The sequence below is a fragment of the Plecotus auritus genome, assembly GCF_963455305.1.
Source record: "Plecotus auritus genome assembly, chromosome: 7".
NCBI lineage: Eukaryota > Metazoa > Chordata > Mammalia > Chiroptera > Vespertilionidae > Plecotus > Plecotus auritus.
This window is the reverse complement of record NC_137774.1, coordinates 47,561,147-47,575,431: the sequence shown is the minus strand read 5'-3', so window position 1 is coordinate 47,575,431 and position 14,285 is coordinate 47,561,147. Positions and strand designations below refer to the sequence as shown.

General features: G+C 40.6%; 1 protein-coding gene across 1 annotated transcript; it reads right to left on the bottom strand.

The window, feature by feature from the left end:
* Window positions 1–2: 2 nt before the first annotated feature.
* Window positions 3–14,258, bottom strand: ADPRM (ADP-ribose/CDP-alcohol diphosphatase, manganese dependent). The gene is made up of 4 exons (XM_080681509.1): window positions 14,217–14,258; window positions 6,296–6,913; window positions 5,331–5,447; window positions 3–2,137 (listed from the first exon to the last, which is right to left on the bottom strand). Exons 2-4 carry the CDS (start codon window positions 6,894–6,896, stop codon window positions 1,821–1,823), a joined length of 1,035 nt encoding a protein of 344 aa, XP_080537635.1. The 5' UTR covers window positions 6,897–6,913; window positions 14,217–14,258; the 3' UTR covers window positions 3–1,820.
* Between the last annotated feature and the right edge of the window lie 27 nt (window positions 14,259–14,285).

Genomic DNA, 14,285 nt, shown 5'->3' with positions numbered 1-14,285 from the left:
TTGTACACAAGCCTCTCATCATCTACTGCCTGGACTGAAACACAAATCTAAACATATATGGCCCAGCTCAGGAACTGTGGGTTCTCACACTGTGTGACAAGTTAAGTTTGAACTCTGGGCTGGTCACTCAAGGCTCTTCTGCACATAGCCATAGACTAACCTTTTCCTGCTTTATTACCTGCCCAACCTCAGCACCTTTCGGTGAATCGTTATATCATTACTTTGCATCTCCTAAACTCAGCATATCCTTCAATGCCTCTGCTTATGCTATTCTGTTTACTTGAAATGCACTGCCACACCCATTTAAACCTTTCTTCTTTCTTCTTCAAGCCATCCCTAATCCCTTCAAGCAACATTTCATTCCTGGTCCATATTCCCCCAGTCCTTTCTTCACACACTTGTATGTAGGGGTCTGTTTCCTCACCATTATACCGTTAGTTAATGTAGGGAGTACATCAGTCACCTCAGAGGCAGGCTGGATAATGGCCCTCAAAGATATCCAGGCCCTGATTTCCAAGACCTAAGACTGTTACCTTATATAGCAAAATGCAGCACGGCCCTAACAACAGCTTGATCTCAGCCCAGTGAAAATAATTTCTGACTTTTGACTCCAGAACTGTACGAGAACAAATATGTTCACTTAAACCACCAAGTTTGTGGTAATTTGTCACTATAGCCATAGAAAACAAATACACCTGTACTGCCTAGGTAAGGTACTGGGCAGGCACACTCATGTTGATCAGCACTGGTTGATCCCTTACTGTTTTTAAGCCCTGAATCAAACCTTCTCTACATTCGAAACAGTCCCCATTTGCCATCTAGTGTTTCTGCAAGTAAGCCTCAGCATGTATGACCACTGAGTTGGACACGTCCCATTTATCTATGAAGGGAGTCAAGAGTGAATTCATTTAGCTGCTGTCTATCCTCATGCAGCTCTAGCTGGTGGCCCAAACAGACCCCAGGAACAGGCACACAGCTGCACTGGCCACATACTTCTCTGAAGGCCCTTCTGATAGCCTCACACGAGAGGCACGCATCACTTACGTGAATGGGAGCACCCTTCATTCACCCGTGGAGTAACATGATAATTTTGGTCTACAAAATAGGAACACAAGCTTATAAAAATATAATATGATGGATATTCTGAGCAAAAAAATGTCCAAAGCTCATTTGCATAGGATGGTTAAACCGGCCCAAACAGACCCCAGGAACAGGCACACAGCTGCACTGGCCACATACTTCTCTGAAGGCCCTTCTGATAGCCTCACACGAGAGGCACGCATCACTTACGTGAATGGGAGCACCCTTCATTCACCCGTGGAGTAACATGATAATTTTGGTCTACAAAATAGGAACACAAGCTTATAAAAATATAATATGATGGATATTCTGAGCAAAAAAATGTCCAAAGCTCATTTGCATAGGATGGTTAAAAGGAAAAGCTTTACCTGAGCTTCTTTTTTACTATGAATTTTAAGTTACATAGCTAGTCAATGAGCATATTCTCCTCATAAAAAATTTTATAAGTCTCAGGTAAGGCTAAAATAAAGTCTGTTTTGAGGACTATACCCCACCCCCACCCTGCCCGATCTCCTTCCTTGCTCATTCATGGCACCTTCATTCATTTTCTTTCCAATTTTTAGCACTGGATATACGTTCCAAAATGACTTCAGAATGTCCTTGAAGCAAAACACACTGAAGCCATAAGTACATTCTGTTACACTAACAGAATACTAAACAACAAGACTGAGGAGTTAGGGGTGGGGTAGCGGAGCACAAACATGAAGCTAAGTCTCCTCTTTCTATATGGATAAAATAAATCAGACTAAAAATGGAAAAGGTTTTTCCTTCCTGTAATTCATAATTCTGTCTGTAACTCGGCCTCTCCCTTTCAACATCATTTTGTCGGGATAGACATAAATTGTGCCAAAAGCCTGGCTGTCCGGAGCTGTTTCAATGACCCCTTCCACGTTGATGTGGTGCACACCAAAAGGATCCTCAGAGTAGCCACCATCGTGAGTGTGACCGGCGAAGAAACACACCACACACTCATGAGACCAAATGACTGCGAGGGCGTCTCTGTAATTCCAGGCCAGGCACACAGAGTCAGAGGCCTCTGGGTAAATGGGAAGATGACCTGTTAGTTAAAGAGAAGAGTTGTGAGCCAATTAGGATATACCACTTTCACCGAAATAAATAGCTAAAAATGAGTACTCAGGAAAACAATGTGCATTGCTCCTTCATATGGGCTGAGACCAGCGAGAATTCACATACATGAAGAATGAGGTAATCCAGTGGTCGGCAAACTCATTCGTCAACAGAGCCAAATATCAACAGTACAACGACTGAAATTTCTTTTGAGAGCCAAATTTTTTAAACTTAAACTATATAGGTAGGTACACTGTTATTAACTTAATTAGGGTATCCTAAGCTGGCCTTTGCTAAAAACTCAAGGGGCCAAAGAGCCGCATGTGGCTCGCAAGCTGCGGTTTGCCGACCACTGAGGTAATCTATAGCCAGGTGTCTGGAGCATAAAGGAGGGTGAGATAGTTTACATACAAGGGCAGAGGCCACAGCAGAGATAGAAGCCCTGCGAGTCTCAGGATGTACACATGTCAAGGGAGACTGAGGCATCCCGCACAGGGCAGTCTACAAAGGCAGCAGAATCAGGCCAGTGCTGAGCTAGAGTCCAGCCTCCCTGACTTCCGAAAGTATAGACATGTTACACACACACAGAGAGGTACTCTTAGATAAAAGATAGCTTAGGGATGGACCAGTGAATAATATGTCATTTTTCTAAACACTCAATGTTTTATAAAGAACTGATTTATGCCCCTTTAAACACCTTTAAACACAGGAGAACAAGGTAGCCATAGCCATTTTACAGATGAGAAAACTGAGCGAAAGTGAGGAATATTCATACTAGTTCCCACAGGAGATATGTGGAAGCAGATGCCAAGACATAAATGAGGCCACATCCTACATCAGGCCACATTTCACTCTGAAGGAGAGAGAGAATAAATAGCTCATTGGTCTTTGCTTCTTCCCACTAATTCTCTCTGTTACTGTTTATTTTTATTCTGCTTAATATCTACTAGTTTTGTATAAAAAAGGGGGGCTAATAGTGCACACCTGTCCGCACACATACACCCAGCCCCTCTTTAAGACATAACAAGGGCTAAGGGTCCAAAGAGGCCATGTGACTTTCCAGATCTAGATGCCACACTGGACGCACCTATCAAATCGCTGTAGCACTGGACACAATTAGTTGCTCCCTTTTTCTGGTTACACTTGGCTCCCAGGACAGTACCAATCCTCCCAGTTTCCCTCCAACCTCAAGGCTACTGATTCTCACTCTTCTTTGCTGGTTCCTCATCCCATTATCTTATTAGGAGTGCCTGAATGCTTGGTTTGTGGGCTTCACTTCTGTCTACACCTAAAGACTTGGTGATCTCTTAGCAATGTCCATAGTTTTAAATATCATCTGTATTCTTTCCACTTCCACATGTATACATCTAGTTCAAACCTCTATTCTGAATTTCAGATTCATTATACTCAACATCTCTGCTCATGTTTAACAGGCACCTGAAAGTTAATATTTTCAACCTTCAACTCCTGAGCTCTCCACCCAAAGCCCCCTCCTGCTGCAGTGTCCCATATTTCAGCTAATAGCAATTCTGTCTTCCAACTTCATGGCCAAAACTCTAGAATTAGGCAAAATGACATGTGAGCAGCCAAAAGGGAAGTGAAAAAGCAAACAAAAAGAAAATTTCTGTTAGTCATTTTAAACTTTGCTAAAGAAAACCCAAGGCACTGAGTTAAAGGTTTGTTCATCCAGTTTCTAAGCTTACAAGAAAACAGGAGAAATTTTAGAGATTGATAATGTAGGTAAGTGCACTGACATAAATACAATGAGAAGACAGGATAGTGTGGGAAAGGGGCTGGGATACAAAACATGGACTCTCTAGTCTCAATTCTGTCAGGAACTGTGGGATTTTAGCTATGTTGTTTAATCTCTTTTGGTTCAGTTTCTTTATCTTTAAAATTAAAAGGTCTGACTATATGTTCTCTAGGTCCCTTTTAGCGCCAGTATTCTCTAATAAGTGGGGAATGTCTGGCCCACGAAATCACTTGGTCTGTCCCTGCCGAGGCATTAGGGGTGAGTTAATTTAATGTTTGACCAAATATAGCAGGCTAATTTTTAAGCTGATAATTTTGTATGGCCCGGGAATGATGTTATAAATATCCAAATAGCCCTTGGCACAAAAAAGGTTCCCCACCCCTTCTCTAAAGTCAAAAGTACAACTTAATAGTGAAGAAGAGACAAGTCAAGAAGTCTCAGTTTTTGAGACCACTCATTGTAAAGCCAAAATAGTGTCACATCATACCAATAACCCCTGAGGGTCCCTTATATTTTCCAAGCCTTGAATATTTGATGGTAGAAGAAACACCCTTAATTCCATCTACATGTTTTTACTACATCAATGAAAGATAATAAGTGAAAACTATATTGATAGAAACCTAATTTTATATCATCAATTACCTGAGCAGCCTATCATTTTCAAAGGGTTTTCATATTCACAATTTCATTTGATTCAATATTGAGAAAACTGAAGTTTGTAGGTTCGACATATGCCTAATGAAAGCTCACAGATATAAGAGCCAGAATGGTGTTCTGTCCTTGTGACCCTTAGTCCATGTTCTTATCCATTATGCCACATCAATTCGATCCCTAAAACAAGGGATCTAATCTCAGCCCCCAAACCAAGTATACCAGCCACAATGCAAACCCCAAAAGTCAGTTCTTTGTATATACATACATGTGCACACAGCCACAATGCATGTACTGTAAGCACCTCCAGATTCCTAAGTCTCTGATGGCAGCATGTCTGTCAAAAACAACTCTAAATGAAAACAATAATCACGTAAGAGCTCACTGCCAGTTGTATCTCTAACACCTGTCCCTGTTACATCGGCTTTGCTTTCATCCAGGCAGCAGGGGCTGAGGTGTGGTAGGGAACCTAGACTGAATTTTTCATTTAAATATTACTATGTAAATTGATCCCATTTGGAGAAATGCTACTATGAAACCTAAAAGGCCAACTCACAGGCTCTAGTATTTGGCAAGATGTTTTTGTTACTTTACAATTCAATTCTTCCCTGACTTGACCTTAAATGTTAATCTCATATTATAGATTGTTTTTCAATTTAAACTAAGTATTCATTTTACTGAAAGAGGATTACCACAACATAAATGTTATTAGTATGCTTTAAAATCTAACTTTCCATTCTCTATAATGGTAGGATACACAAATCATTTAAATACTTACTCACGATCACCACCTTTTCTTGGTTTGTGTCAGAGAATGTAAGTACTTCATTCAACCAGTTCAGTTGCTCTTGGCTGAATCCTCCATTAAACTGGACAAACTGAGGCTCAGAAAGTCCTAAAATAAATTCTGTAAGTTAGATCCACTAAATACAATTTTCTCATCATTAGGGCATTTTAACTTAGCTAATATGGGTAACTTATACTTCTCTTTAGGAACATTTGGCACCAATCAACTTAAAAACAGGAAACCACAAGAATTTAGAATATACAAATAAATCATACTGTACCAGTAATCTTGCTCCTAGTCTTGACACTCCTCTGCTTATTTCACTAGCTTCCTGTTACATTGAAAATAAATTAGACTCTTAACTATCCACAGGGCTCCTGCAAAACCATCCTGCACACTGGCCCTTTCCTGCATTCAAGAATACCAGTCTTAACTATGCTTAGTGCCTCTGCATTTGTTTATCCCTCTGTCACAAATACTCTTCCCAAGGTTGACTCCCTCCTGTCATTTAGATTTCAGCTTAAATGTTTTTCTCCTTGGAAAGGCTATCTCTGACCACCTAAACTAAAACAGTCTTCCTCTCAGTTATACTTTATTTTCTTAGTAGCATACATATATCATTGTGGAAATAATCTATTTTATTTATTATTTGTCCTACTTTTCTTGTTCCTTCCACTCTACCCATTAAAAAAGTGATATTGTCAATACTGCTTACAGTTCTAAATAGCTAAGCTCTAGAAAAAGTGCTCAGCCCAGAACAATCATTCAAATATTTAAATAAATCTTCAACCAACACAGCAACCAATCCATGTGCCATGAGGCTTGTGAGAAATCCTGACCATGAACAACAGTGACAATATACTTTTACCTTAATCATCCATCTTCCTGCTGAATAAAAGGTAGCTGAAGAATTTAAAGACAATGTATTAGACTCTCAGCTCAAAGGAATAATTCACCTTGAGGACTATTCAATTCCATATTTGGATTGTGCTCCTTCAGCATCTTCAGACACTGCTGGTATTTTGGAGAGGACTGGTCCACGCCCAAGACACTCAAGTCATAAGAATCGAGTAAAATGAACCGGAATTTAGGGAATGGAACAAAATGGTAAGCGTAAAAACTCCCCGAAGGCACAGTTTCAGGATGGTGTTCAATCTGGTCTTCTAGAAACTTTGTGTTCAGTTTAGAGTTTGTTAAGTAGTCTCTGCTGAAGTTATAGAATTCATGATTTCCCCACGTGTGATGAACTGGGACTTTAAGCCTTTGAAACACGTTCATAACAAGTTCTAGTGACTTTTCTGATGCTTTATACTGCGCATTGTAGCCATCAATGATATCTCCAAGCTGAAGTACACAACAGGGTGGACTGCTTTCTTTATTCCAGTGTTCAATAGCACCCTGCAAGTGAAGAAGACTGTGTCTGTAGTATCTTCTTCTGTTTCCTTGGTAATTATAGCCATCTTCTAAGTTAGCATATTGAATATCTGCTATAACTCCAAAGGAGAAGAGATGTTCTGAACTCTCACTTAAGGCTCCAGGACTGGGCTTATCATCCATAACCTCTGAACAGATTTCTAAATAAAGTATAAAAGATAACTCAGTTATAAACATCTTAATCTTCTAAATGGTAAAGTGGATTTTAAACTTAATAGTTGATTCACTAGGTAGCTTGGTATAGGCAGGGGTGGGCAAACTTTTTGACTCGAGGGCCACAATGGGTTCTTAAACTGGACCGGAGGGCCGGAACAAAAGCATGGATGGAGTGTTTGTGTGAACTAATATAAATTCAAAGTAAAGGAGCGGAGGGGAGAGCAAGAGAACCCTCCGCTCTTTCGGCTCTGCAGGCCGGATAGAACAGCCGAACGGGCCGGATCCGGCCCGCGGGCCGTAGTTTGCCCACGGCTGGTATAGAGGAAGGTGCCTGGACTTTAGAGTCTTAGGTCCAAATTACTAAGCCCTTGAAATGCTTCAGTTTTCTTATCTGTAAAATAGAGAATAACCTGTATTCTTTAGAAGTGCATTAATTTACAAGAGTATTATTCTATTAATGAATAGGCATTCTAATTCTAGTCAAGTCAAATTCAAGTCTGGAATAATTTGTAATTTTTACAAAATATACACTAATTTTAAACAGGCACCCTCTTCCACAAAACCAGTAATTCTATAAAAATTTCAGGATTTTTTTTTTTTGAAAGTCATACATTATACTCGTTCATTGTACTTTATACATTAAATCCCTGCTGTGGGTTATTTTGTGTCTTTGTTGGTGGGTAGTTCACCAGAAATAAGTTTCTCATATTTTATATCTGGGACAAAAGGGTAAAGATATTAGAAGAGTTATTTTAAACAAAAAAATCTGGCACAAAAACTATGTATGACGTTGATGAGACTAAAATGTTTTTTTAAAAAATATATTTTTATTGATTTTAGAGAGGAAGGGAGACAGAGAAACAGCAATGATAAGAGTCATTGATTGGCTGTCTCCTGCACGCTCCACACTGAGGATTGAACCCACAATCCGGGCATTTGCCCTGACCAGGAATGGAACCGTGACCCCTGGTTCACAGGTCAACGCTCAACCATTGAGCCATGCCAGCTGGACTATTTTCACTTATGATAGTAGTGGGTCTTGGTTCTTCAATAGTTGGATATTAATTTGAAACCGCTTTTTAAAAGTTGAATATGAACTCCCCTTCCTTACAACAAAACGGATATGTGAAATTCTAATTGTCAGTGTTCCTATCAGAGTTGGAGGTGACAACCCCACAACTGGCAGTCAAGGCCAGACTTCAATTTGACTAATTTAAGAATTAGAGGATTCTTTTCATTCTACGACTATCTGGCCCACCCAATTATGAGCTTCAGCTACTTTCCTTTCTTCCCTAATCTCGATGGGTATAATTATTCCAAAAACAGGCAAAACAGCACCAGAGAAAGAGACGGAGATCCTAAAACATGGCCTGTGCTCTTACACTGGGTTTTTTCATTTGCTCATTTTTTCCTGCAGGCAGCACTTGAAAACACCACCATATATCAAGTCAGTCTGTATGTGTGAGGGGTGGTATAGGTGAGATAATCTGATTTGGAAGGTAAAGAACTCAGATACAATTGTAATAAATACAAAACTCACCTAAGTTAGTTGAAAAGCTCTAGTTCTATTAGATTTCAAATATTTACGATTCCAAGCACAGATTAATAGAAGAATCAAATCAAAAGATAATTAAGCAAAAGTATCAGTGAAACATTATTACCAAAGCTTAAGAGAAAACTGTTTCTGGGAGTGCTTTTGTCCCTTGTCAAATGCGCTTATTTTTAACTTTAAACTTAGAGCCTTTAAGGCAATAACAGGTATTTGTGTAACTCTTAGAGAACATTTAGCCCCAATTAATTTCATCTTTTCTCCAGTAGCTAGCTGTTATTTCTGCCTGCCTAGCATCCATATCCTGTTCTTCTCACAGCACCGCAATATCTCTTTAGGTATCTATCTAATTCTTCAATCTTACTTCCTGTGGTTTGAGAGGCACAGACACATGACCAAGGCTTGGCCTATAAAAGCCATTTCCCACTTGTCAGGGGTAGGCATATAACCTAATCTGGGCCAAGGGTCAGCCCTGGGACTTTTGTTGGAACTACAAGCAAAATTATTAGAACTACTTCTACTAAGCAGATAACTAAGACTGGAACTGCTGGGGGAAAATTAAGTAAGAAATCTGACAGAAAGAAGTAGGTAGAGTCCTGGGAATATTAGTTGAATACCTGGATCCACCTGTCCCTGCTAGAACTAATATTGCCATTTAGTTTTATCAGCCAATAAATTCTTCTTTGAGCTTAAAGTCAAATTAAATTGGCTTTAATTTCTATCACGTGATTCCAATCAGCCACATCTTTCTGGAACAAAGTTCAGGTTAGGGATATAGTAAGATTCGCCAACTTTTTAAAGTAAAACAACCAGCAAGGACCATACACTTCCAAACAGCAATGTGTTCTGGAGTAGAAAAGAGATCAAAGTACTGAATGCATATAGCTTTTAAAAATAAGGTTATGGCCCTAGCTGGTATGGCATAGTGGATAGAGCGGACTGAAGGATCCTGGGTTCAATTCCGGTCAAGGGCACAAGACTTAGTTTCGAGCTTGAACCCCAGTAGGGGATGTGCAGGAGGCAGCCGATCAATGATTCTCATCATTGATGTTTCTATCTCTCCCTCTCTGAAATCAATAAAAATATATTTTAAAAAATAAGGTTATGATATCAGTACAAAATTGAAAGACTCAGAAAGGTGAAGAATAAGATGTTAGGCAAAGATAAGCCCAGAAAAATCAAACATAAAGAAAACAGAGGTTACTCCTTTGATGTTGCATTAGATAGAGCGCAGGCCAGAAATGATTAAACAGAGAGACACAAATAAGACTAGAAGCTGCAGGTCTCAATGAAGATGTACTATTGGATACATGGATATTATGACAACTTTCATTTTTTAAAAACATCTTAGGAGAGTCAATAAGACTTGGAAACATTGATAAGACTTAAAATCTCTCTTAGTTGAAGATAGGTCAAGTAGACAAAAATTTTATAAGGCTATAGAAGACCTAAATAATACAACCAAAAGGTGGATCTCATCGTTGTGTAATATATATGAAAGAATACACCTTCTTTGCAAATGCACATGTACAACTGAAGAAAAATAATCATTTGTTGGCATATAAAGAAAACTCCCTCAAATTAAAAATAATAATAAAAATAAGGTTATGGCCCTGGCAGAGTGGCTCAGCTGGTTGGGCACCAAAAAGGTTGTAGGTTCAATCCCAGGTCAGGGCACATACTGCATAGATGTTTCTCCCTCTCTCTCTAAAACCAATGAATATGCTCTGGCTGGTTTGGCCAGTGGTTGGAGCATTGGCCCATGGACCAAAGGGTCGAGAGTTCAATTCCCAGTCAAGAGCACGTACCTTGGTTGCAGGTTCCCCAGTCCTGGTGGTGGCACGTGGGGAGGCAACAATTGATGTATCTCTCTCACAAAAATGTCTGTCTGGCTCTGTCTTTGTCTCTCTCTTCCCCTTCTACCTCCTACCTCCCTCCCACTTTCTCTAAAAATTAATGAAAAAATATCCCAGGGTGAGAATTAAAAATAATAATACAAATAAATAAAATCAATAAATATATCCTCAGGTGAGGATAAAAAATAACAAGGTTATGGATAGGATACATGCAATTTTATAACATAAAGAAATTATTTAAAAAGACAGAAACTTAAATTCCCATACTGTGATGCCTTAAGCCTTAAGACTTAAGGGAAAGATAAGAGGCAAGAGGAAAGGACACAAGCACATTCAATGAAGGACAATTAGGATCACAAGTGAGCAAGGCAGGGGAAAAAAGAAGCCGCCTCTCCTGATTAGTTCAGTCTTTTAGATTATGACTCAGGGAGCTTAAAAAGAGCAGTGCCCATAGGCAGAGAACAAAACTCAAAGACACCTCCAGGGGTGAGATTTAGAATTAATAAGATTAGTAAATTAATTCCAGGACTTTTTCAAAATATCCCCCTGCACCACCAAACACAAAAAACATGGGCAAGTAGAGGATGATAATTGTAGAAGCTAACAATGGGTACATGAGGTTTATTCTCTCTACTTTATGTGTTTTTAAATGTCTACAATACAAAGTTTTAAATAGCATTCAAAACTTTAGAGAAAATAAAGTCTGAAAGAATTAGAATAACTAAGGAAATAATTTGGTTTTGAAAAGAAAGGAAAATATCAAGTTTTTGTTCTGCAAGTTTTGCCTGTACCATACACTGTTTTCTACATTTTTGTTGTTCATGTTCTTTATTGATTTAAGAAAGGAGAGGAGAGGAAGAGACAGAAACATTAATGACTAGTGACCCGGTGCATGAAATTCGTGTGCATGAAATTCGTGCACATTAAAAGGGGATTAATTAGAGGAAATAATTTAATATTGCTATTTGCCCTTTCTCTATAACAGAAGTGTCAGAGATGAAAGAAAATTAGTAAAATGTATATGAAAACCTTCCTCCTGTCAGAGTCTGTAGCACACCATGGGACCCAGAGTCAAGTCTCCGCCCACCCACAAGCACCTCAAAATCGAGTGAGACCCAGACCCAGCCGGCCCCCCCATTGGGCTAGATCCAGACCCAGCCAGTCCCACCCTTGTCAAGCCCTGCCGGGCAGGGGGCATAGCCTCAGGTCCCCTGGCCCGGCACCAGGACGGGGGCTGTGGCCCGAGGTCCTCCAGCCTGACGCCAGGGGGGGGGGAGGGCATGCAGCCTGAGGTCCCCTGTCAAGCCCCATGGGGGCAGGGGAGGGTGTAGCCTCAGGTCCCTGCTGATTGCTCATTAAGGCTCCTTATGGGAACTTGGCCTCAGCTGTGGGTGCAGCCATCTTTGTGACAGAGTGATGGTCAATTAGCATATTCCCTCTTTATTAGATAGGATGAGAGAGAAGCACTGATTGGCTGTCTCCCACAGGCTCCCCACTGGGACATTAAGGAAAAAACTTCCCAGCAAAATAACCCTCATCAGTTGATGTGAGATTCAACTGAGTTTTAATACACAGTAATTTACTTTGTAAGTCATAAAGCACTAAATGTTAATATTTTTTAATTACATATCTGAAAGGATGTCTGCCTGGTCAACCTCAAAGTACCTGAAACTTTTTATAGAACAGAATAATATAGAAAACTTTGCAAGTTTTTCTTGAGATGTCACGGTGCAGGATAAGCAGCCAGCATTTTGTGAAAATCACAGCAGGCACCAATGATTTTTAAGAACAGGAAGAAATACCTAAAGATGCTAAATTGCTGAAAACTTGCTCCGAGAGGATACTAATAAGACTTCTGTAATAATCAGGACTGGCAGAAGGCTGAAGTTCTTTAACCATCTTGTGGAGAAAGACAGCCTGACAATGAAAATAATATTTCTTTTATACTACTGTCAAAGATCAAGAAACGGGAGGGGTGACAAATCCAGAAATTAGTGAGAGTGTTTGTTAAGAGGAACTGCTCCAATAGAGAGATGCTGAAAGCCTAAGCCAGAAGTGTTACTGAAGTGTGGGTGAGCAAAGTTTTTATTGCACAGTCCAGGGGCTAGGCGGCAGTGGAAAGAGGAAGGCAAGGGGGAGGGCGGCCTTGAAATGTAACTGTGCTAAATATTGCAGTAATAGCAAAATTGAAGCAGAAATTTCTTTGGCTAGATTCATGGGGTAGACGTCTGAACTGGAGATGAAGGATAAAGTTACAGTGCTGGGAAGGTTTCCTGAAAGGCCTAGCGGTCCTAGTCAAAACAGTCTAAAGCAAGGACAAAATTTAATCAGCATTATCAGATGATTCTTTGTATCATCTCTTTCAAGGAAAGTATTTAAATGGAAAGAAAATTTTAAAAAAAACCTCATTTGGGGATCTTGGTGCTTTGATAATAAGTGATAGGTTTACACTAGATAATATTTTAGGTATCTTTTAACACTAAAGTTTCATAGGTCCATGAAATTAGGCTCAGAGGTGTTACTAGCAATTCATCCAAAGGATAGCTATACAGTACCTACTTTGAGTCAAGAACTGTTTTAGAAACTAATATTTACTTAACATTATAAATTTAATATGAAAAGGTTGTATAAAAATGCTCTGATAAACAAAGGTAAAGCTATTAAAAGAATCACTCTGGTAAACAAAATTTAACTGACCAGCTAGAAACACCACTGAATTCAATTTTAGTGTACATGATGTGTGTGTGATCAATTAACCTACAATTGAAAAGGATGAATAATAATTTCATATGCTCATTGCCTGAATAAGCGAAAGTGCTTTTGTCTTTTGTGGCTTTTTGTCAATTTGAGGAAAAATTTCTCCTTGGACATACAAATACACAGACATGAGGGTAAAAAATATTACTACCCACAGGCAACTCCAAGACAGAAAATTTGATTAAAAAGGATTTGAAGTGCTGAGCAAACATTTACTTTGAGCAGAAATTCAAGAAAATTCCAGTTCAACTTAGGAATAAAAAAACATGGGTGATGCTAGACTACAATGCAAAGGAACACACTTGGCACAGGAAACCCCTGCTCGGTGCCACACTCGCCGGGCAGAGCTACTTCTGCTCCGTGGAAGCCACTGAAAAAAGCCGAGCAGGAGTGGGATCTGAAGTGAAGGAAGAAAATTAGAAGGCGACTTTTCCCTTTTTCTTATTTTGCAAATCCACCAGGGAAGGTCACAGATACTGAGACAAAGGCAGACAAAACGAATGCAGAGTTTAACTTTCAGAAGGAATGAATATGGGGCTGTGGCCCCTCCGCCCCAAAGGCCGTCCCAGACAAGAAAACTCACCCAAACCTTAAACCGCGAAGTGAAGGGGGCAGGAGTGTCGACGAGAGTTTTTTTTAAGAAACTGGGGCCGGGGGAGAAAATTCAGGGATGGGATATGACGCGGTACATACTGCTTCGCCCTGTGCCGTTATTTGTCATTCGGCTACATTATAGCCTGGGAACAACTGGAAGCGCCAGGCATCACCGTCCTACTTGACTCGCCCCTGCTACTCGACCACTGAAATTATCCTTATTAGCAATAATTACTTCAAGCGCAATGGATCGGCTTGGAGGTGCATAGAGGTCAACAGCCAACTGACGGTCTCCACACAGGGCAGGAGGCGGGCGACAAGGTGGGGTGAGGGCTGCGGGGGCTCGCGAGTCTGCGGACCCCGCTTTCTTTTCCCCGAGGCCGGGGGCTGCCCAGGGAGCGAGGGGCCCCCAGCGCTCAGGACCGCCCGGCCCAAGCCCCGCCGCAAAGCCGGGACCCCTAGGCGGCCCCTCCGGAGAGTCCCGCTGCCCAGCCCGGGGCGACCCGCCTCCGACCGCGAGGAGCCACCTACCGCGAGCCAGCTTCAAGCGAAGGGCGGCCACACTACCCCCACCGCGTCACTAACGAGCCGAGCGGGACG

Bases quoted from the DNA above. Each gene is read 5' to 3' on its own strand.
- ADPRM (XM_080681509.1), bottom strand. From the start codon at position 6,896: ATGGATGATAAGCCCAGTCCTGGAGCCTTAAGTGAGAGTTCAGAACAT. The intron at 5,448-6,295 runs GTGAATTATTCC...AATTTATTTTAG, and splicing joins GGAATTGAATAGTCCTCAAG to GACTTTCTGAGCCTCAGTTT. The intron at 2,138-5,330 runs GTAAGTATTTAA...TTTAACTAACAG, and splicing joins AGAAAAGGTGGTGATCGTGA to GTCATCTTCCCATTTACCCA.